This window comes from Struthio camelus, chromosome 1 (assembly GCF_040807025.1).
Source record: "Struthio camelus isolate bStrCam1 chromosome 1, bStrCam1.hap1, whole genome shotgun sequence".
Classification (NCBI taxonomy): domain Eukaryota; kingdom Metazoa; phylum Chordata; class Aves; order Struthioniformes; family Struthionidae; genus Struthio; species Struthio camelus.
Window position 1 is genome coordinate 15,755,674 of NC_090942.1, and position 23,847 is coordinate 15,779,520.

The following is a 23,847-nucleotide window of genomic DNA, read 5'->3' on the forward strand; positions in this document are numbered from 1 at the left end:
TAGTGAGAGATCAAGGATTTATCATAGGAAGCTTCAAAGCAACTACCTCTTTTGGAGAGAGAACATTATCTGGGAGAGTGTGGAGTTGCAACTTTAAGACTTTTCACTTTATGATGTGCTTAAAAATGTTTTTAAGCTCTTAATGAGCTCTTTGCAGCTATTTACAATGTAAATCTTCAATATTTATTTTTATCTATAAGCTCACAAGCCCATTGTAAAAAGAATAATCTACATTTCCTTAGAACCTGAAAAGAACATTTATTATAGCTAAAAACAACTATGCCACTATTTGTGCCCCTAGAACGTATAGGAGCATCAGTCAGCAAACTGAACTTCTGCCTCAACAGCTGGACCAATCATCGCTAACGTTGTATGATATAAATGAAACAGCTTATGTCCGCCTCCTCCTTTGGAGTGAAACAGGTATTTCTGGACGCAAAGATGGATAAACAAAACTGTATTTCGTCAAACTCTGTAAATGTTTTTTTTAGCTGAAAATCTTACCTGTGTTCAGCAGCTGGAACAGAATATCCTGGAACTGGATCTTTTGTTCCATAGTACTTTTTAATTAATGCAATTCCTGCTACAGTGTCTGTTCCTTTGAAGTTCACCAAATGAGCCGAAGCTCCTATTCCTGCAGTCTGAAAGGGATGAGACTTTCAGTTGCTACGCCAAATACAGAAGGCTAAATTCAACTACTGCCTAACGTTAGTTCTAAAAGGCGGGATTCTAACTCAGTTACCACTTCATTCATATACTCTTCATGCATTTCCACAGGAAAGTTTCCATAAGGAGAAAAGCTCTCCCAGTCTAGTACCCAGATACAGTTAAGGTGCATGCGCACCGCCCTCCCCGCCACCAACTTCCTCCCTCCTCCCCCTAACACACAAGTCTAAGTACAGTACTCTATGCATCCATAATTTCACAGTCGTATTTAGATACAGCTGTTAACAGATACATTCTATGATGTTCTAAAGTACAGTTAAGAAGGATTAGACCTCTCAAGCTGCTAGATAATTAGTATTACCTCTTGTGAAGAAACTCCTCTGTAGCCAAAGTCATGCAGTTTGTACTCCAGTCCTTCTAAGCTGCCAGAAGTCTCCAGCAAATATTTGGCCAAAATCTTTTTCTGCTCTCTAGAATTTGTAGCAACTGTGATTGGATACCATGACTGAACAAGAATAGTCTAAGATAAAAAACAACGCGTTATTAGGTACGTATTTGCCTAGGACTCAAATATCCCCACACGGCATTTAATCAGGCACAAAAAGGTCTACCTATTTTTAGCATCTGTTGAGAAAGTACTAAGGCCTGCAATAGTTTGCTTTAGGGTTTAAGGTAATTGGCCTTTTGTTATGAGGTAGGCCAGGTATGGACTGACCATCTCAGGAGTCATCGTTCTCAGACACACAACTCTCCTCTCCTCCTTCTCTTCTTGTGGATAAAAGTACTGTTGTGCATTTCCCTTAAAATTAAAACAAACACTTGCCAGGTAGGAAAAAAAGGTCTCCGTAAAAAAGCTAAAGAAAGAATCCATGCTTATTTAAAGCAGAAAACCAAAGCTGAGAGAGATTCCCCTTAAACCAATAAAGTATTCATCCTTTAACTTCAGTGCGTTAAGATTTATTTAGAAAAAACACACTAACTTTCCCAAACTAACCTCAATCCAATTTGTAAGCCAGTAGCACTCTGGATCTGTGTTTTCTACTGTGAAGAGAACATTTCCTCTGGGAATGACAGAGCCCTCAGGAACAGCCTTTATTTCTATAGGAAGATGACCATCATATTTCTGTGAAAGAAACAGCAATATTGTTAGACAACAGGAAAGATTAGGCCCTGTTTTTGCTTTCTTCGACTGCAGCGGATAAAAGCCAGGCTGTAATTTTCATAAATATGAAGCTTGCCTTTTCTTTCTTTCAGCCCCCCAAAATAGTATGGTTTATTTACACACCCATCCAAGTGCATCATAAAACCTATTTATCAAAAACGGAACCAAACCCGGCAACCTGAAGAAGAAAGTCTCCTCATCAAACTGAATAACGATTATCAGTTTTATTCCTCGTGCAAATGGATTCAGGAAGGCTTAAACATTTTATGGAAATATTTATGTCCCATAAACAACAGATACATTCGCTACTCAGTTTCTTTAGCCCTTTTGCATGAGGTAAGGAAAAATAGTTTAGCCATCAAGTCGTAAAAAAGCAAAACAAAAACCTGACCCCTCCAAACAGTCCACTTTTGCTTAGCCTAGATGCATACTTTGTTATTTTATTGGAGCGGGATCCATTTAACAGCTATTTTAAGGACTGTTTTATCACAGCTATTCACTAAACTTTATTTTCAGTCTTGAGGTGTCATTCTTTTGTCAAATATGGTCTTTCATTCCCGAAAGACTAAACAGTCTGTGGAAAATGCCTTTTGCTAAAGAATAAGCTGCAAACAATGAAACAGTAATTATAACCTTCTGAGCGCAAGCTTTGAGAGCTCTGATAAAAATACTTAAAACGTTTTGTGTGCTCTTTTTGACGGAAAGCTTCACATGAGACACTACCTCTTTAAAGGCAACAAAAAAAATTGTATTGCATTACAGAAGTTGCACAGATTTGTAAGTAGCACCAATACGTGCTCTCCAGTACCCAATACACACCACAAGTCTCTCCGATACTACAGTTTAAAAGTTGCTTCTGAACAGTAATATGCTGAAGCAAATTGTATTTTTATCCCACAAGGCTTTAGTTGCCAGACTTGGAGATGACCACTCTGGATCAAAAAGCAGCAATGACACCTTCAAAAAAGGCCTCTATTTATTAATGATTCATTGGGGGGGGGGAAAGGAAAAAAAAAAAAGTATATTCAAGTGGAAAAACAAAACAAGAAGTCTTGGAAGTGGCTATAGGCATTGATTTTGTCAAAGGAAACAATAATATGTTCAAATCATAGCACTGTATTACAGCTCCTTAAATTTTTAGGCAGGATCAACTGATTTCCTGTAATAAGGTGTCTCTGCAGCCTACACTAAGTGTATCAGGCAAGCATTTTAGGCAAAATACATTATCAATTTCCCTCTTTCTCCCCCAAGATTACCTCCAAACAATCAGGGCTTACATTTCAATCTGTTCTCATCAACTTCTGCCCACTTCTAGCCTTTCCATCACCTGCTCATTCCCCAGATAGCCCATTCCTCACTTCTGCTCCTTCACTCTGTGAATATTTACTCATTCATCTATTTTCTGTGCAAATTCATGCACGTATATTTCAGATTCATTTGGGCACTTCATTTATACAGTTCTTGCTCCCTCTGCTTTACCTAACACAGATACTAGTCTCCATACACACATACATTATGTGACAATAGGAGAGCAGAGCCCGAGAGAAGGCAATGGTAGGTACGTATCTGAATACATACAGGAATTCAGCAAGCAGGATGGGGGGCTCAGTGTGCATATAGGAGCATACAAGGACCCAAAGAAAACATACATTTCCAGTGTGAGAGCCATCAGCATTTAAGATCAAGAAGCAAAAATGACACTTGTTTTTATATGCACACCATTTTAGTGAGAAAATCTGATCAAGGAAATCAAGGAATCAAGGAACAGAGTATGTGCACAGAAATACTTGGGGAGTCCGTTTTGACTAAACCTGAAAACCACGCGTTCAACGGCAATTACTTAAGTACATTAAAACTCAGCGTGGACAGGCACGCAGCATTAAAAGGGTCTTGATTCAATTTAGCTAAAGAGGGATCAAGATTAGTTGAATTACTAATGAGTAGTTCCCAATGTATAATGTAGGTTAAATATGAATTTGGCTTGAATTCACATCTGTAGTTATTTCAAACGGATGCAAGTCCTCTATAAACCTCTCCATAACTCCATTTCAGAAAACAGCGTTTTCATTTACCATGCTGCCATTTCCAACACTTAGCTGAAGTTCTGTTTTCTTTTCTGCACCTCATGGTCCACCTCGGTTGCAAGATGACAGCCAGATACGTTTACAGGTACACGCCACCATAAAATACACTCGGTTAGGGTATCCAGTGGAAAATGTAACGGACTAAAAATTGCTTTTTCAGATCCCAAACATAAGCATTCAACAGAACCCACGGTGAAACTGTATTTCATTCTTCTGCAGAGATCAGAACAGCTCTGATGAATGTTATTAGTCTGAATCTGCTGCTTTTACAGAGAAGAGATGTTTGTAATTATTTGAAGAATGACACCTTTTTAAACAACAGGGAAAGAGGAAAGGATAATGTGAAAAGACTTAACGTGGGAGGCTGCGTGTGTCTGACGTGCTCAAGCCTTGTATTTCATAAACTTTAACCTTATTGCTGAAAAAAATTAGGAAACCATTGAATAAAATATGTATTTTCTTGAACTATTTATACTTGCAAGAAGTTGTAATGCTTTCTGCACTAGAAGAAAAACGGTTATGATTAGTTACAGAAAGCAATATAAATGACACAACCAACCACTAAGCACTATATTATATAGAGACTTGCCAACAAGACCCCGCTTATTCTAGCTGGCTGATGGCAGCAATAAATTCTTATTACCTGCAAAGCCGTATTTGGCCTCCGAAAGGATGAAGATTGCTTTTTTCTATGGATTAACAATTATATGATTATTCTTGGACAGCTGTTACTCCCTGTAGGCTGCATATAAAAAGCTACATTTCTCCACCCTTTACTATCATGGTTAAAATAACTTTGTTTAAAGGAGAAACTGCTATATTTATTCTACAGCTGATTCACAAATCCTTCACGATGATTTCTTAGTATTTTCATTAAATTTTTACCTCCAGAATATAGTTCCATCCCTTTTCATTGAAGACATCATCTTGAAAATGTTCCCTGTACACTTCTTTGGCTTCCTTGATTTTTTCTTTGGTCACCACTTTACCTGTAGTTTCAGAAACAGAGAAAAGCTCAAAAACTTACAATATTCATCAATTTATAAAATAAATAACATAAAAAGGTTCAGACAAAAGAGTTGTTACTCCCCATGTCTCTTTCTGAAGAGAAAGAGAAATAGAATATATCAGCTATGCTTAAACCAATTTTTACTTTAATTTACTGTACAGATTAGGAAAATCAGCAGAGTAATAGATTTGTGGTTTGCAGGTTACTCAGGAACAATTTGAGATCATTACCATTTTACGACTGGTCAGTAATCTGTGGAGTGTTTTGCGCTCAGTACTAACCCCAGAGGAGTGTCACGACTGTGCAAGTTGACATATACAACAAGATATAACTTGACTGGCACAACTATTAAGCTATACTGCTCCAGAGAGAACACCTCAGGAGAGAGCTTATAAACAAGCTCTGATTAACCACTCCTGTGATAAGAACTGACAGACTAATCACATTATTCAAATAAGTATTGCTACTACTTTAGGAACAATTATCATTTGAAATGGTAAAAAAACAATACTCAGATTGCTAAAGAGAAAAGAAAAGAAAAGAAGTGTTTTTATTTTATTTTAATGCCAATATTGGACAGGAATTGGCAGAGACATCGGTGGGTCTGGATCAAGGTAAAGACATAGAAGCTATGACTAAAATTTTATTTCTAAAGCTCGACAGAAGGCAACTCACATTCAGGTCAGAACAGGTGATATTTATACATAATGCTAAAAGCAAACAAAATTAAATCTTAAATGGCACCAAGAAATTTTTAGATACTACTCTTAAAACTGCCAATACTGAAAATACGTTCATACGTAGCTGCCATATTCAGTGATCTAAATGGAGTGGCAAAAGAAACTTAAGGGAGATTTAATTAAACAGTTATTAGCTTATACGCTAAATAAATCGGCAAACAGACTATAGTTTACGTTCACAATGTGAAATATATTTTCCCTCAAAGCTTCAGTCTTGTGATTCTGTTAACAGCCTTACTCCATTTCTATGTATTTCCATTTAGCTCACTCAAGTTGGGATATGAACACCTCTTCATTTTTATTAACCGACTGACATACAGAAACACAGTAGAGAGGTGTCTGAATTTAGAAGTCAGTATCACTTTATGAGGGTGGACATCTCAGCTTCAGAACCACATAAATAAGATCTTAGGTATGTCAACACCTGCACTGTAACAAAATCACCTGGGAATTGTTTCAACTATATGACTCCAGCATGGCTTGAGAAAAATTAAAGTATTTATTCATAGGTACAGTTTTACTGGAATTTGAGAGAATTACCTTTTAAGTATTTATTCAGAATGTACTGCAAACCGTAAAAAACAGTTTCCTCATATTTCACTTTCCTTAATTTGGAGTTTTCAGTCTTCTTTTCACGACATTCAAAGTAGGAATATACTTTGCTTGTATTAGGTGGATATTGCTTGTAGTGTGTAACCTACATTAAGAAAAACTCCAGTAAGAGCTCAAAACATCACTACAAAGCACAAAAGACATGAAAAGTATTTGGGCATATTACAGTTTTCAGCAGAGCTCTATCTTTTTATGTTAAAGCTTGGAGTAACTCCAGCTTTTCTGGACTATTATTATTCTCCCACTCACAGTCTAGATAGACAAAAAATATTAATGGGGATTTCCCCTTATTTAGCCCTCTCCAATTTTCAGTTCAAAAGACTGGCCCTACCATCTTATTCTTTGCTTCTGCGTGAAGCCTTCTCCCTTGAGCAAACAGCCCAGCTCCTCCACTCCTACAACTTCACTTTGATTACCTGGGAAAGACACTGGCTATGATTTTTAGAAACAGCAGTAAGCACTGGTCCGGCCTGGTCAGTGTCCTCACTGCTGCACTTTGGACAAACCTACTGGCAACAGGAAGTAAAAATTTGTTTGCTACTACCAAAGGCAGGCATCTGCTTGAAGTTGTGAAGGCTATAGTCGTACGGCTCAAACTAAAACCCACCTAGACTCAAGAAGGCACTGACAATGGCATTTACTCAAGTGTCTCATGTACTGTGAGTGGAGTGGACATCAACTCTGATTAATGCCAAAGCCAGCTTACAAACCTGTTACTGCTGGAAATGCTGTTATAAAAATCTAACAGAGATTTTTATCTCCCCACAAAGATTGCTCTATGGCCCTTTTTCTAATTTTCAAGAAAAGTTCACATTAGACATAAATCAAGCAAGAAAAGTTGCAGTCTGAAAGCCTATGTTACATGGAAATTGGTCATATAAACATGATGTTAAGCTGGATTCAACCATAACAGCTTCTACTAGCAACTGATAATTAGTAAGCCTACCCAAAGATTTATTTAGGGTAATACATGTTTGACAGTACTGCACTCTAAACAAAACCGTTTCATCCTGCAACTTCGGTATCTCCTAAGAGGTAAAAAGCAAACTCCATGCAAAATCCATAATTCCATATTACACAAAATGAATACACAAGAACATAAATGTGATGCTATTAGTGTTTAAGTCAGAGGATACATAAATCAATTTAAGGCATCCCCAAATGAAAAGTTATTACTTTTTTTTTTTTTTAAATTATCACCAAAAGTCTATCAACAAATCCATATATTCTATAAGGGAAAACTGTCCCTAAAGTGCCATAATACATCAGAGAAAATCTCAGGGAAGCGTGAAAGGCATATCTGAATTTTTCTGTAAAGCCCAGCAGATTCATAGGTTCAAGCATGAGATCATTGTAAGTTACTTGCTACTACTTCTTATTCTAAGTCACCTTAAAGATGTAGTTTCTAATATCATGAGAAACTGGAAAATAGGTAAGTTTTAAAAACTCTTCCTTATTCTCGTGGCTTTTTCAAATGTACCTCTGACGCTTTCAAAATAAAATATTTGAAAGTTTCCCTTACCTGTATTACTAAAACTGTATATTAAAGGATTTTTAAAACACAGTTTTCTTTTTCCTCTCAGAGGCTGTTTATATTTAGCAATTCACTCAGCTTGGACAATGAACTAGACTGCTCAATTGCATTTTCTGTTTCTCCTATAACAGCACAATGCTGTTGTGCTTGGGTTTCCAAAGCTGCAAGGAAACATTCAAATAATAAAAAAGTCAATTTAAAAATCTTTCCATTATTTTTACTTGTATGAAGTTTTCAAGGCAAATCAAATAAATTCCAAGCTTGTCATTGCAAGTTATCTGCCTTTACTTCAAACAAAGTACTGCACAGCGGACACATTTAATGGAGCACAAACCTATTCTGTTCCAGTACCATAACCACTCCAAAAACAGAAGGCTTACTATTAATGTGAGACCCAAAGACGCCAAATGTCTTTTAGCTTCAATTCTAGCTGCTAGGAAAATGTCTCCCTCCACAAATCGTAACGTCAGTTCTATGCAGAACTTCCAAAAAGGTAAATCACACAGGGAATTCTTTCCAGGATATTATCACACTGGAAGGAAAACAAACAAACGAAAAATACCTCACATTACTACGAAGCAGTTTGGAAAAAAACAAGTTGCGTTTGATATGCCTTTCTAGCTAATGGTAGGATGAGTATGCACACAGAGTCCCCTTACAAAAAAAGGGCACTGGATGGTCTCCGAGAAAAGAACATGTAGCTGAGTCTTCTAATGGTTTGTTTCTTTAAGGTAAGGAAAGTAGAAACTCCTTGCTTGGCATTGTTACCACTGAAATAAGTTACAGCAACTGCGTGAAAACTTTTACTCTTTTCTATAGCCATGCAAAGGACTGGACTTTTAGTTGGGGCTCCTTCTTGATATGATTACATCAGAAAATTTCGTTTAATTTAATTTTATTTCCATTCCTTATCCTACCGGCATCCAACAGCTTCATAATTTCAGGGTAAGCCCTTTACACAGAGCCTAGTAGCTTAACATGTACATAGCAGACTTCCCAGGTACAATCATGCAATCCAATAACTAGAATTCCCTGTAACATGCTCTAGAACAAAACAATGTAACATTGTTTTTATTCACAACAGTTCAAGTAAGGTAAAGAAAACTATATCCATGTGAGACTGCCTACCCAGGTTTCTTTGCCAAAGTCTAATTACCCAAGTTCACTCACGTGGGCATGTTGCTGAAGTCAACACCTATATTATAATTAAAGCTTGTGAGATTTTTAGCTGCCACCTCTAATAAAAACTTTGGCTTTGGCAGTTCAAAGACATCTCCTCCAGCCAGTCGTTTCTCTCTATCAAATGGATTACAAGCCCAAAACTAACTCAAAATATACAGTGCACACAGTGAATTAGTGCCACCTATGGCATTTAAATGCAGTTTTCTTTAGGGACTTCTCATCCTCACTCTGCCTTGAAGCATGAGCACAAAAGAAGGTGTTCTGGCTGCACACCAGAACTACAGGGCTGAAACCAGGCTGGAACGCTAACAGCCAGACTGAAACTAGCAACCTAAAAACTACTGAAATCCCTCAAACGTTATGACAGATTTAGCTACTTTTTCCTGACTTATTAAATTAGATCTTTATCTGAAAATACACCTCCAGAAAAAAAGTTATTTCTAAGGATTCCAACCTAAGCAAAAACAATGTTTATGACAGAAGTGTCAATTTATCAATTATACTGCTTCAAGTACTTGAAGACAATTTACTAATTTTACAACAGTTATATCTGTAAGATGCAATTTTGTTCCTCACACACTAGAATCTATTTAAACCGAGTGAAAAGTAGCATCTCTGGCAATTAAGATACTTCACATCTAAGCAATCTTTAGATCTGTAATTTTAAATAACTTGTGCTTCCTTTCACTTTCCACAAAGCTATTAGTTTTGTCTATAAAACCAAAACTCCCTTTGGGATATAGAGCATGTCTACAAGACTTCACACAAACTACTCACTTTTCAAAGACTCAGTAAAAAATACCACACTTTCCAACCCTTGCTTAGGCAAGGCACACTGTATAGGTATGTGAGAAATTAAGTGCAAGACCTACTTCCGTTGTTCTTAAGGTGTTTTACTGGTGCTTATAATCTCTGGGTCCATTCCTAAACTCTGCTACAGGCTTCCTCTGTGCTAAGTCGCTTCACTCTGCATCTCAAGTCCTCATCTGTCAGTCAAAAATCACTTATCTGGTTTACCTGCTTTACTTTCAAGCTCTCAGGCACAGGCACCATACCTAGTAGGCTACATTTATCTACAAAACATCATGACAGCTCCAACTGCAAACTAGGATTTCTGGACTACTAGGATGCAGGGAAATAATACGCACCCACCATAGTGATGTTCAGGAGGTTTCGTTTGTAGTGAACTGTCTGATGGAAAAAAAAGTCTGGAGAAAGATCAAGCCCTAGGGAGCAGAAACATTTCACCAAGGAGACAAAGAACGCCACTGAAACAAAACCACAAGGCCCTTAAGACAATGAAAACTATGTTTATACGGATGCCTGAACTTTTGTTATTGTCAGATGAAATATTGTATCTTTCTGTATTCTAAGGAAGAGTACAAAGACCAATCAGTGACAAAAGATGATATCTGAAACACATTTGACATGGCTTACTGATCAAGATATTACTGATGGAAATAAATCAGTGCTTTCAGTCTGGGGATGATAGAAGCAGGACTGGTATGGATGGGCTCTTGATAAGCAGGAATGACTATACTCAGTAGGAAAGCCCTTCTCAACAACAAAAACAAACAAACAAAAACACAACAACAAAAAAAACCCTGAAACCCTAACTGGGACTAGGAGACCCTTAAGAGAGAAAAAAAACCCCAAAGTAGCTCAATGGCCTTTCGACATTTAGCTTGACTGTGGTTTAGATTTTCTCTACAAGAAGTATGACAAACACCTTTGGAATAACCATCTACAACATGGTTATGTTATGATTGAAATAGAGCACTTTTATTCCAGTTGTACTAACTCCTTATTGAATTTAATCAAAATAAAGCTGTACTCCAAACAAAAAAATATCTCCATTGGGACTGCACCTGCTTAAGTAAATCAAGTCAGTCAGTTGACAAAAACTTGGACGGCTGATAAAAAAAGAAATTTGTGCTCCAAGAAAAACCCACCAAGCATGAAGAGTTAAATTTTAGGAGGAAAAGAATTAACAGGTATTCATCACACACACACACAAAAGCACTGAGGTAGAGGCTGCATTTTATAAGCGAGATAAACATAGTCTTTTGTGCCAAAAATTTTTTTATAATCCACAAGCTGTGTTATGTAACAGATTGCAACCATATTAATGAAATGGCTTTAAAAAGTTATTGAAGTCTATACATCTCAACCTCCTGAAAATATGTATCCTAGGTCTAACACGAGTAGAGAACTCAGGTGTGGCCAAGTTCTGGTTCATTCCTGGTGCTCAGGTAGGTCAGGTAGATACCTATCATGAACGCTGTCTAGCGTGAAGAAAACCCAAAACATCCAGAACATCTAGCCAGCAGGATTTTGCCTGTACTGAAACTCTGCAAGCAATAATACCAGTTCAACTCAAATGGTATTTAAACTTTCTAGGATTACATTAAAAGATCTTTAGTGCAAAAATGTGTACAGAACGAGCCAGCTATTGAAACCAAGGCACTGTACAGCCAGAAGCACAAAGAATTATGGGAAGAGGAGGAAAATAAGTCTAAAGGAGCCTAGTCCTGCAAGCTGGTAGCTAGGCCACCCAGCTGGGGCACTTTACGCTCTTCAGCAAGTAATTAGGGCTCAACTTACAGACTAGTCACTACAGTGAAAACCTTTTTGGTACACTGAAATGGATATAGCCCATTCCAGCGTATGTGAAAATTGACCTTAGGCTGTTACAAGTGACAAATAGAAGTGAGAGCTAAAGTTGTAGGAAGTAATGTTAGAATAGCTTGTTGAAGGAACTAATACCTGAGAAGACTTATCAGGGACATCTTCATGTCCACATACAACCTACTGAGTTAGATGATGCAGTGGAGCTTCTGGCATTTACACTGGGTAGACTTCTGCACAGCACTTCTAAGATCCCCTTAACTTCCAGTATTACATATTATTTGAAATCCTTGTGGAAAGATGCCATGATTTGAAAGACTGTCTGTCTCACCTAAGTCTTTATCGGGTTTAATCAATAGAGTGGTTGAAAGGTAAGGTTGCAGGGAAAATAATGCTGTTAACACAGAGGAGATAACCAGTACTTAAGAACAAAGGGAACGCTTTATTAGATACACCTCACTGGGACGAGACATAACTAACAGCAGTTGTAACGTAGACTGCTGACCCCCTTCAGGAAAAAAAACTGTGACTTGCAGTTCTATTCAACAGGGAAGCTATTGCAGCTACCAAAGCAATCACAAAAGGAACGTATACCACAGACAAAAATGGAAATGCAAAACCAAATCAAAAGTCATTATGGTTAAAGGTTGAGGTTATCCGAACGTAAGAGGAAACCTCAGAAGAGTCAATCTTTTAAGAAGTCAACAAAAAGGGCATCCAACAATAGGAAGTGAAGTGCAAGACATTTGCTAGCAAGCATTAAAAAAAAAAACAAAACCAAAAAACATCGAATGATCAAGTACATCAAGTACAGCCTTACCCTTTTGGTCACAAATGAGCTTCAAATTACCATAGGCAGGTAGCCGTATAGAGACCTCCAGCAGCCTTACTGAAACAGCGTAAGCGAAGCAAACTGTTACTGTTTAAGACCTCATAGCAAAAACACTGGGAGATATCTCCTCTTATGATATGAGAGGGATACACTAATGCAGGTTATGCACGACTGAAGACTGATCTCGTTGTACCATCTTTGATGTCTCTGTTCTATCACTATTTCTTATATATAGGATGAAAGGTAAAGGGATCAGAGGTGAGGGAAAAAAAGCTATCAGTCAGTACTAAGACAAACGAGAACAGCATGCAAGCACCTGAATTTCTATGGAAGTTGCACATATTAGCAGAGATGCTGTAGAGTGACCACATTCACATTTACTGTAAAAACAAGGTCAAGTGTAAGCACTGGAAAAATATATTCTAAATTATTCAGAGAAAATACAATGTTAAAAAAAAGGTAACGCTTTACAACAGATTTCTTTGCCACCAAAAATTCCTGTTTTGCATCAAAGATGATCATAACAAAGATGACAAAATGCCTTAAGTTTACTGTTTACGCATTTGTGAAGAGTCAGCCGCACTATTTCACATATTGCTACAAGTTTCCTGTTCCTTAATGAATATGGAAAAACATTAACTTTTCAACAATAAAAGCTGCAATGACTCAGGAAAGATGGACTTTCCATTAATTTAACAATTGTCTGAATTCTGTACATTTACAGTGTTTCTTTAGAGCAATGATGACTTGGGATTTGTAACAGTACAGTACCACAAAGGCTGAAATACTGCAAATCAAAGCACGGAAGATACGGACCTAGGTACAGCAGAGAGTATCTCTTACAAGGAAGGTCAGCCTGAAAGTTTCCAATGCTTTCCACTGACACAAGATCACAAGAGGTACCAGAACATAGTCACAGCCTCACCAAAAGATTTAAAAAAAAAAAAAAGCGCATCTGAACAAGAATATTTATGGTCATTAAGTACTAATCAACCCCAACAAATTAAAGAATGTTCATGTCTTTTCCTTGCATAGCCATAGCTTTCTGAATAACATATAGGCTGTCAGAAACCTGAGGATAAATATACACACACAAACGAAGTGCTTCAGAAGTGTTCTTCTAACATCCATGCAGAGTAAAAAAAGTCAAAGTGATACCTATTTTAAATTCAAAATGTAAGACATATGGTATTAAAAGGTATCTTTCAAGCTTCATTGAAGCATCCAGAAATTACCAAATTCAGAAGCAGACCTCATTTATAGTCTATATAGCAAGTCAGCTCCTCCTCTAGGGTAATTGCATGGCAGCTTATTACAGCTATCAGCTTAATTACAAAACACTGCAAGCAGCAGTGATACATTTCACTGGTAAAAGCAAAATAAGCTATTATTGCTTTAGCAAACAACATTCAGTCCTCGTTTTGATAGTGTTTCCCCACTTGCAGCTCATGCTGCAACCAACCTGGGCCAAAAATTTCAGAACATTCAATTGTTCAATAGGTACAAGACTGTTAATTTGGTGAAAAATGTAAAGCAAGAACACACAGCTTCAGGCACATGCTTAGGAGATCCAGTAACTTCAGTGACTTCTGTAAAAGCCTCAGTGTACGCCAGTTACTACCATCTTCCAACTGAACAATACAATTCTCCTAAGCTGATCCTCCCAGTACAGTTTCATACTACTGATTCCCTGAAGATTTAGCCTGTGCAGAAACAAACAAACCTGAAAACATGGAACAATCAGAGCACTGGACATCAGAAAGAAAACGGACAGGTAGTGTGTCAGGAAATAACATCAGATGAATGAGAAACGGGAGTACAGGGATCCTGTGGGTTGGGAAGCATGATGAGCGAACACAACCCTCACTGTCACAGAGGGGGATGAGAGAGAGAACAACATGGGGAAGAATGACACAGCCAAGCTGGGAGGAAGGGAAAGACTAGGATACGCTAATTCTTTTGGGGAAAAAAAAAGACTGTAGGAACTTCTTGATACGGACAAAACAATAAGACAGCATGCTTGTATGCAGAAGAGAGAACTTCAAGGAGCCTGCTGACGTCCCCTCACTTGAGCTTTCAAACTACCAACAAGAATTTTAACTGCAAATGCTTCCCTTTTTCAGTCACACCAAGTCACTAACAAAAACCATCAATATTAAAAACATCATCTCTGTACTGGAGAATCACTCAAAGACATTCCCCAGATAACACTGCATTGGTGACTCTCTTGAAAATGTTACGATAAAAGGACAAGTAACCAAAGAAGTAAAAAGGCTGCTTTCATTTATCTGCAAGAGACATACACACCAAACCATAAACTCTTGCCCAGATTCTGAGAGGACAGCATACAGTACCTGTGGAGATCATCCTGTTGGAGGACTGAAGAAGCTTAAGCATACAGAATGAAGTACACAGGGGAAAAAATAACAACAACAAAACTGTTGTAAAATATTTATATTTTATAGGGATGTGAGATAAAATGAACAATTTTAAGCCCTTACTCAAAATCATGGAGCACTTGTACAATTCTGTAAGCAGTTCACAACGGAAGCTCAGTGCTGGGTCCAGTGTGTAGTAAGTCTCTGAGATTCACCCATTCAGAATGATTCCTATCTATAAATGCTTAGTAGGCTACAAATAAGAATGAAACTCAATTATTTTTCACAATTAGGTTTTAAGATTTTGAAACTAAATGTTTGACAATCTTCCATGACTTAAGAGGAAGTGTCCTATGATTCACAGACAGATAAGAAGATGGTTTAAAAGGAGGGCACGTTGAATTAACTGCCAATGGAATATTGTTTCACTACCAAATTAGTTGGTCTTACAGTATTTGTTTTTCAATTCTATATAGACACAGAACCTGCAACCAATTTTCTCTCCTCCCCAAATTTCAAACTGTAGCAACATAGAACTGGAACACCGAGGCCAACACTGTTTGGACTCAGACTAATGAGTTATTAGAGGTACGACCCTGAGATACTAAACTTTTTACTTGTGGACAGCTGCCTGAGCCAGGGTGGTACTGTTTAGGACAGCCTGCAAATTCTTTTTCCAAGCTGTTTACTTCCATGTGACTTTTGTCGTTGACATTACTTTGTATGGATACCATCTACTGCAGTAGAATCACCAAGTATATTTTTGTAAACAGATACAAGTTTCTCCTCAGAGTTTGTTATATATGATACTGCACACAGACAGACTGTGGATATGGCCAAAATATCTAAAGAAAAAGAAAAAGACACAAGATCAGTTCTCTCTCTAGTCAGAGTATTTTGCAATTCCTGTAAAAAAGCTTGATGATGCAAACAGATATTTTAGCGCAACTGTTACTGAAAGTGCTTTCACTAAGTGTGTTTCATTGATTGGAAATGAACTTACCATCCACGGAGAAGATAAGAGATACTGGCTTGTATTACCTAACAAGATAGAAGAAGCTATATGCTTAAGCATTGTTCAAAGACCGTAGAGCTTTTGGGATTGGGAACAAAGCATATAGGGAGAGAAATACTTTAAATGGCCCTAACAAAGCTGAAATTTCCAACTGTTCTTAATAGAATGAGACATACTACAAACTGTTACAGTAAACTTTATCCAAACTCAAAGTTTTAAATTAGGAAAAACATTAGGCCTTTAACTTGACTTCTTCTAAGATTTCTACCACTCATAGAATGCTACCAAAACATCTTTGATATAAAATAGCAAATAAGATAGAAGCAGATTTGTCATCTGTCATACCAGCACTCCTCACCACTACTAATCCCAAAGCAGATCCAGTGAAGTTAACAAAAGTGCTGTGCATATTAGATGTAAAATGGATACTGTTTGGATACTAAGCCTACAGTACCTCTTGCTTTCATGTTTTCCAGGCTTTAGTGTGTGCAAGGCCTGCCTGTGACTAGTCTTAAACATAAGAGGAAAAGTGGGCCTTCCATAGTTGGATCAAGTTTAACAATAAACACTTAAACATTGTTCTTAAATAGTACTGCAGCTAGATTAAGCAAGTATTGAAAACAGTTTCCCTGACCCTCAATAGCAGCATTAAGATGCTCTGACTGAGCAGCTCTAAGACTTCTGTTTCTTCCAGTTTTCCAACACACGCTCCCTCAAACAATAATAAGCATTAAGAATTTCTTCACAGAAGTAATGCCTTTATGGAGCATCAAATAACATTAATATCATCAAAGATGAGCTGACAAAGAGACAGCCACACAGGTCAGCAATCAGAACATCTCACTGAGCCTTGTACTTTGGTAATTAGCCAGTAACACGACCTGGCCATAACATCACATCACATTTCCTTCTGTTTACTCTTCTGTCTAGAAGTAGTCCAAAAAAGAACCACGTGAGGGATCAAATCTCTAAAATATTATTATAATTTAATAAATATTTTATAAACTGTAGGGTTACTCTAGTTTTGTTTAGGTCACCAGCAACCTTTTTGACATTGCAAATTCAGTCCCCAAAGAAAAAAGTCAGGCTTTTCAAAGTCTAGGAGATACAGGGCATATCTATAAGGCCAGTCTCGGGGAGTCACATGCCAGCTCTGCCCAAGGTCTAGAAACTTGTCTGTTTGCATTAACACAACAACATGGAGCAGGAGTAGGTCTTCAGCCTGGGCATGCTTGTGTCCCAATGCATTCGAAGAGCTTCTGGGTCAGCCATCAGTCCTCTAGTGGACAGAAACACAGCACAGACAGCTGCATGTATCTGATCATCGCTAATCATGCGGCATTAATTTTAAGGAACGAAGGGAAGATTGCAAACTCAGCTTCCCTACTATGAATGAGAAGCTTGCCTGCAAAATTCGACACTGCAATGACTAGAAAGTAGGCATGTCTAGAAATCACATATTTCAAGTCAGCGGGTTCCTGAGAGCGCTCTGAATCATAAAAATCACACAGAAGCGTAGGCAACCAGCATAGTTTCGCTGTCCAAGTTGAGCAAAGCGGGAGAAACCAGAGGAGGTGGGGGAAAGAAGAGTAACCGCCTTTCTCGTTTCCACAGCCCTAGAGAGGCAACATGTGCGTTCGTTCGCTCCCGTCGCTGGAGAGGGAACCTGGCGGGCGGCGTGTTTGCAGCGGGCCGGAGGATGCTCTGCTCCGGTAGGCGGCCCCCGCCTCCGGCGTGCCCGCCATGGCCGCCCCTCGCCGCCCTGCCCGCTCCGCTCCGCTCCCGCAGGGCGGCGGGACGGCAGCGCCCACCCCGCCCGGTTTCACTTTCTGTCTCGCCTCACCGCGAACGGCGGCCCCCCAGGGCGGCGGGGGGGGGGGGAGGGGGCTGCGGCCGGGCCGTGGGGACGCGCGCGGCCCCCTGCGCCCGGGGAGGCTCTCGGGCGGGCCAGCCCCCGCCAGGCCTCCTCGCCCTCCGCGCGCCGCCAACGGTCGCCCGGCGCGCCGCCAACGGTCGCCCCTCAGGCCGGGCACCCTCCCTCGCTCCTCAGGGACCCCGGCCGCCCCGGAGAGGCGGGCAAGCGAGGGGAGCCGCCGGCTGCGGGCACGGCCTGGCTCGGCGCCCCGCGGATGGAGCGCCTCAGCGGCGGGGCCCAGGCAGAGGTGACCCCCCTCTCCCCGCCGCCGTGCCCACCTTGTAGGAGTCGGTGGCGAGGAGGATGTTGAACTCGGCCCCCGCCGCAGCGCACTCCATGTCGCCGAGCCCGAGGAGGCGCCGCCGCCAGCACGGACAGGACAGGACAGGACTGGGCTGCGCCGCCTCCCGCCGCCGCCGCCAGGCGCTCGGTAAGGGGAGGGGGCGGGGGGGGGGGACGGGGAGGGGGCGGGGCTACAGGGGATTACGGCCAGGGGCGGGGCCACCGCCCCGCTTCCTACCCCATTGATTGGACTCATGCCTCGGCCTCCGGAGGCGGGGCCGCGAGGTCACGGGGCGGGTGGGGCGGGGCCAAGGCGCCGAGCAGCCTCTGATTGGGCCCGCTGCCCGGTCGGATTTTGGGAAGTGAGGGGTAGCTCGTGACGTAGGTGGAGGTGGGGAAGAGCTCGGTACCGCACGTTCTCTACCATTAGATTCCCGGCAGAGAGCAGGAGGGGCGGGGCCTGTGGTCGACGTCACCGGGCGGCCGATGCGCGCTCTCTTTTTATTGGCCAGGAGCGCGGCGGCGGGGCGGGCGCAAGCGTCGGCAGAGCTGGTGACACCTCCGGCGGCGGGTGGGGGCGGGCGGGTCGGTGCGGTGCGCGCATGCGCGCCGGGCCGCTAGTTTCTGTTCTCCGCGGCCGCCGGCGGCGGGTGGCAGTTACGGGAAGGGGCTCGCTGCGGGGGAGGGTGAGCCCGGCCTTTCCGGTAGCCTCTGGGCTCGGGGCACCCCGAGCTGGCGTGTCCGAGGTCAGCCGAGTCTCGGGACGCCGTGGCCTCGCAGCGACCTGGCTGTGAGGGGCGGCTTCCTCGGGGTGCGGCAGGGCAGCAGCTGCCTTGGGCCGGCGCCTGCCTCCCGCCGGCTGGGGGCTGCGGGAGTGGGCTGGGGTGCCGTTGGGCCTTGCCGGGGGAAGGCACCGGTTGCCAGGCTGAGGGCAAGCAGCTGCCTAAGCGAGGGCAGTAGAGCAGGGCTGGCCGCAGGGAGTGACTGTGCCGAGGGGTGCGCGGCCTGAGCGCCCGTCGCTGGCAGGGTGGGGAGTCTCTGTCCTCGGACTGAGCCGCAGGAGGACGAGGTGCTTCAGAGAAGGAGTACCCAAGCGGTGATACGGATACCGCTCATGGCGTGCCAGCCACCTAGCCCAGTGCCAGGTGGTGCAGCAGCTGTTGATTGCGCCCTTTGTAAGCTTATAGCAGGGAATTTGGGAGGACGTGATGAGGAGAAAGGACAAGGGCGTGCGTGCTTGGGTCAGAGCTTGGGGAGAGAGAAGGAATAACGAGATGGAGGTCTTGGGGTAGGAGAAAGCATATGTGACTGCTTGAAAAAGTCAGGAGCTGCTGCTGCTGCTGGTACCCAAACGAATAAGTTTAGGAACTCCTGCTCAAGAGCAGCGCTCGCTCGCCCTAGCTTCATGCGTTGGGGTGCTAGAGTTGCTCTGTAGGAAAGACCAGCTGGTGTTCTAGACCATCACAGTCTCCATCTCTGCCTTCACTGCTAGTGTTCAGGACCAGTTGCTTCAGTGGACAAATAAAATACTTTTCTGTAGAAAATTACTTCCTAGTCCTCTTTTAAGTAAGTGTTGATCTGAAATGACTTATAAAGATATATATATATACACCTTCCAAAAATCTTTCTTTTGCAGTCATTATTATTGTAATCAGTCTTGCAACTTATGTAAATACCTGATGTTTTTGAATCATGTTTAGCTTTTGGTTGAAGAATTGCTTTGTGGCAATAGGAAATAGTACTTCTTCTGGGGCAAGTAGTGAGTGTGGTTTATAGCACAATCATGGCTCTCTCGTGACAGGTGGACACTTGCCTCGCTCTACTAATGAGAGATATGGAAAAATAATAACATTAAATTTTGACTATGCTACTAATCAATACTTCAGTAAGAAAGCTGCTTAATTAACCTTTTCAGTAAAAACAGGACATTGGCACATACGTTGCCAATAACACATACGTTGACATTTGGTGAGATATGAATCCATAACCAAAGCTGTACAACTACTAACTGTTTATTAAGGTGATCCAGAAAAGATAGTTTTCACCGGTCAAGTTTTCGTAGAAATAAGAAAATCCAACAGAATTGCACAGAACAAGGTCAGGAATGGGATCCAGCTATTTTGGGCCTGATTTTGGGACATCAGTCCTGAGAGCTTCATAATCACACAGTGAGCTGCAGTCTCTTTTTGATTATGCTTGTGTGTCCCTGTTGACTTCTGTATGCGCTTGACTTATGCCAATTTATATGAGAGAAGTACAAAGTCTTTTGTTTAATAGTGACTATTTACTATTAAACTATTAGCAGTTAGCAAAGGAGAAGGTGAAAACTGACATTTACTGACAATAAGTTATGTGAAACTACCTTTATTAGTTTCCTCAAGAAAGAAGGGGTATCTGTGGGGCAGGAAAAAGGCAGTGAAGCAGCTAGAAACATTGGGAGAAGGTGTACATCAGGAGTTTCCTACATCCTTCCCTTATGCTGCTTGCCTTGTGTTCTATTTTGTGAACAAAGTCCTGTAGTAGCAATGTAGTGGCCTGTTTTAAGTCAGTTGCTGCAATGGTTTGGATGAGGGAGCTGTACAGAATCTATCCACCATGAACTTGCAATGAATCTTTCTCCGGTCTTTCTGACCTCTCTTCTATCTTAAATATTCCACTTGTTCAGTTCCTACATGTGAAGATTTCTTCTTTACACTGACTTCCCCACCACAGCAAAAGAGTTGAAGTTTCCAATGTCTTTTTCAATGCTCTGTGTAGCTCTTTCCCTTCTTACCTTTTTCTTGTGTTTGTTACTGTGGAGCCAACTTGGTCTGTTCTCTTCCATTAGCAAAACTCATCTTAAAATGTTATTTACATGCTAGTCCAGCAAGCATCTGTGGTTTTTTTTCCACATTCCCCTTGAATATAAAAGGCTTTTTTCTGAGGTGGTCTGGACTGGATTCCTCCTTAATTCCTTTTGGAGACCTATTTCTGTCAAAGAGTGTCTCATCAATGTGAGAACGTCATTATAGGATAGTCTTTATATGCAACTCTCCCTTGTTTTGTCCCAAACTTTCTTCTGTGATCTTCTTTACGTCATAGTTTTCCCCCTTGCCATGTCCTGTGTGTATGCTTTCACAGTGAAATTTCCCTGTGGCAAAGGACAAATCTTCTTTTTTGTTTGGAAAGACTATTTTAATATAAAGATGATTAATAAAAAAAATTAATTTGATCAGATCAGCCTTTTATCTTAACTGTTAAATCAGAAAAGCTGGAGAGCAGAAATACTTTTTTTTTTTTTGATGGCATTTCATGCTGCAGGATTCTGCTGATATATCTTCAAGCCTTCAATAGCATAGTTAATGATGATTTACTCGGACAGAATTTTTAATTGTCAGCATCCTCCCCCCTCTTCCCACTGGCTCATTGTTGTATCTTACAACATACCAGAACTTGAATAATGGTTTAATTTAGCTCAAATGAACACATCTAAAACTGTATCTGTTATGGAATATTGTAGTGTTAGGACACTTTAGAGTATAAATAGAAAACCGTGTTATACTAAACTGTTTATGTTAAATCACAGTTTGCTGGGGAAGAGAACATATTTTAAACTTAGCAAAAATTAAATACTCCAGCTCTTGCAGCGGTAGATGGTGGGAGTGTAGTTACACTGAGGAGGAGAGATGATCCTAGGGACCTGAAACACTTGATGCCCGAGCTGTATTTGTCATTTATTATCTGTGAAACTGGCTTTAGACTGTTCATCTTGCACATCGACACCAGGATTTGTAACATATGTGGGGCTTAACTTCTGTCTTCAGAAGGAACCACATTAAGAAATCATGTTCTCCAATTTAAATACAAGTTCAGCTAAATTGTTTCTGACACCATTTAGCCTACTTACAGAGTCAGGGATCTTCAGTAATTATCTTCTAACATTTTCTTTTAGAATATAAGAGCTTTTTAGAGGTACTCATTTTAGATATTTTCAATAAACAGAGTTCTAATGGTAGATTTAATAGACTCGTATTAATCCAGGGACATGTTTTGCTCCCCAGAAATTTCTAATAATAAATGATATTCTGCTTAGTAGAAGTGTCCAGTCAGCATTTTGTGTATACAAAGTCTATAATGTAGTCTGCTACTGTATTCAGAGGAGAGCCATCCCACAAATGCGTTTTCAGGCTGATGCCTGAGGTGGTATACAAGAACAGTCAAATTAAGATGAGTATTACATCAAACCACCTCTTTGATCACTATTGAAACTCTCAGTATTTATTTTATCTAGCTATGAGAGTAATTTCACAGTTGCATAGAAAATCTACGTGACTGGAATTTCTGCCTACACAATGGTTATGCACAGAGTGTAAGTATTTGATAAAAAGAGGTTCTGGTTCTTCTAGTTGTTAATTCTGAGCCTGAACCAGTCCCCTATGTTCCGCTCATCTCGGTGATAATACCCAAGCATATCAACAAATGCCAACATTATCCTTTAGTAATGATCATTTTATTAAAATATACAGGTGAAAAACCAGAATTTTAGCTGCACTCCTTTGTGCTTTAGGTTTGGTACGGGTTGGTGCAAGTAGTGCTAATGGCGGTGCTTAAGCTTGTAATGATTGACAGGAAGTCCCCGAGTGACTGACAGCCAGGTTGACATTGCTGGAATTTATCAGACACCTGTCACTTTCCACCTCCCTGCCTACAATTCTTTGTTGTGGAGCTGTGAGGAAAATAAAAGTGGAATCTGGAGACTTTTTTCAAGACTAAGTGCTAATATCCTTCCTAAACCTTCCTGGCCTGCAGCAGGCTGCCGCATCTCAGTATTTCCTCTGTGTTCTTGTAGCCTTCTTTCGTCTTGGATACCTGGCTGGGACTCTAGAGTTAGTCAGTGCATACTTAGTTAAGATGTTGGTGTTATCTAACTAGATTTTAGTGTGCTTGAGAACTGTATTCTCATTGCTAAACTGTATCCATCAAAAGTCCTGTTAAATAGCATCCCAAGCACATTGGATCAGGGAGAAGTGGATTATCTTGCATAGGAAGGACACATCATTTTAAATCATCGTCAGTGAATGAAGTTAGCGCTAATATTTCTCTCCTGTAGTTTATCCAAAGGAATGTGTAGATGCCTGATTAAATCATAACTTAAAACACTCTTTAAAAATTCTGTTATGCAGACTGTATAAATAACTGAATATAATATGTATGAAAATAACAAAATGATTTATTTATCTAGTATCTAGGACAAGGTTAAATCCAGTGCAAAATTATATTTACAGGAGTTGGCAGATTTTGCTGATGAACAGCTACACTAATTATCTGCAGTTTGATATGTAGATCTTCTCTCTGTAAAGACATTTCTAACATAATCCTGGTTCATGGTCTGTCTGCTGAGGTTCCTGGTCAATCCATGGCATAGCATCTCTTTTCTGAACCCCAGCCTACTAAGAGGTGTCTATATGCGTGCAGGACCTGGATCAGCAGGATTCACATTTCAGTATTGCTAGCATTCAAACGTTGAGCGGATTGATTTTTGTAGTACTAAGTATGCAGCAAGTCAGTTTTTCTTTGTACCTTCTGAGGAACAGCATTTCACCGTTAAGTTTTATGTTCAGAAGCAAATGTATGTATTTCTGCTTGGGCTTGTATAACTAGCTTTCTAGACATGCTGCAAGACTTCTTTCCTTGTTTTCTGGAACAGGTGAATTTCAGGTTATGGCTACGGCTTTGTTTCACAAGACCTGAATGTATATTTCTTGACGGGCATTGCACAATCACTACTGATGTTTGCTTGTTCTCGAATGCAGTTGCCAAAGAGTAGGA

General features: G+C 40.6%; 1 protein-coding gene across 1 annotated transcript in view; it reads right to left on the minus strand.

Moving 5' to 3' along the window:
• NAMPT (nicotinamide phosphoribosyltransferase) overlaps window positions 1-18,297 on the minus strand; it is a 31,856-nt gene extending 13,559 nt beyond the window's left edge. The window contains exons 1-6 of the mRNA XM_068930296.1: window positions 18,036-18,297; window positions 6,202-6,358; window positions 4,798-4,901; window positions 1,661-1,789; window positions 1,028-1,186; window positions 505-641 (exon numbers count right to left, since the gene is read on the minus strand). Coding sequence (XP_068786397.1) covers window positions 505-641; window positions 1,028-1,186; window positions 1,661-1,789; window positions 4,798-4,901; window positions 6,202-6,358; window positions 18,036-18,095 — 746 coding nt within the window. The 5' untranslated portion in view covers window positions 18,096-18,297. The remainder of the gene's footprint in view (window positions 1-504; window positions 642-1,027; window positions 1,187-1,660; window positions 1,790-4,797; window positions 4,902-6,201; window positions 6,359-18,035) is intronic.
• Window positions 18,298-23,847: the final 5,550 nt, after the last annotated feature.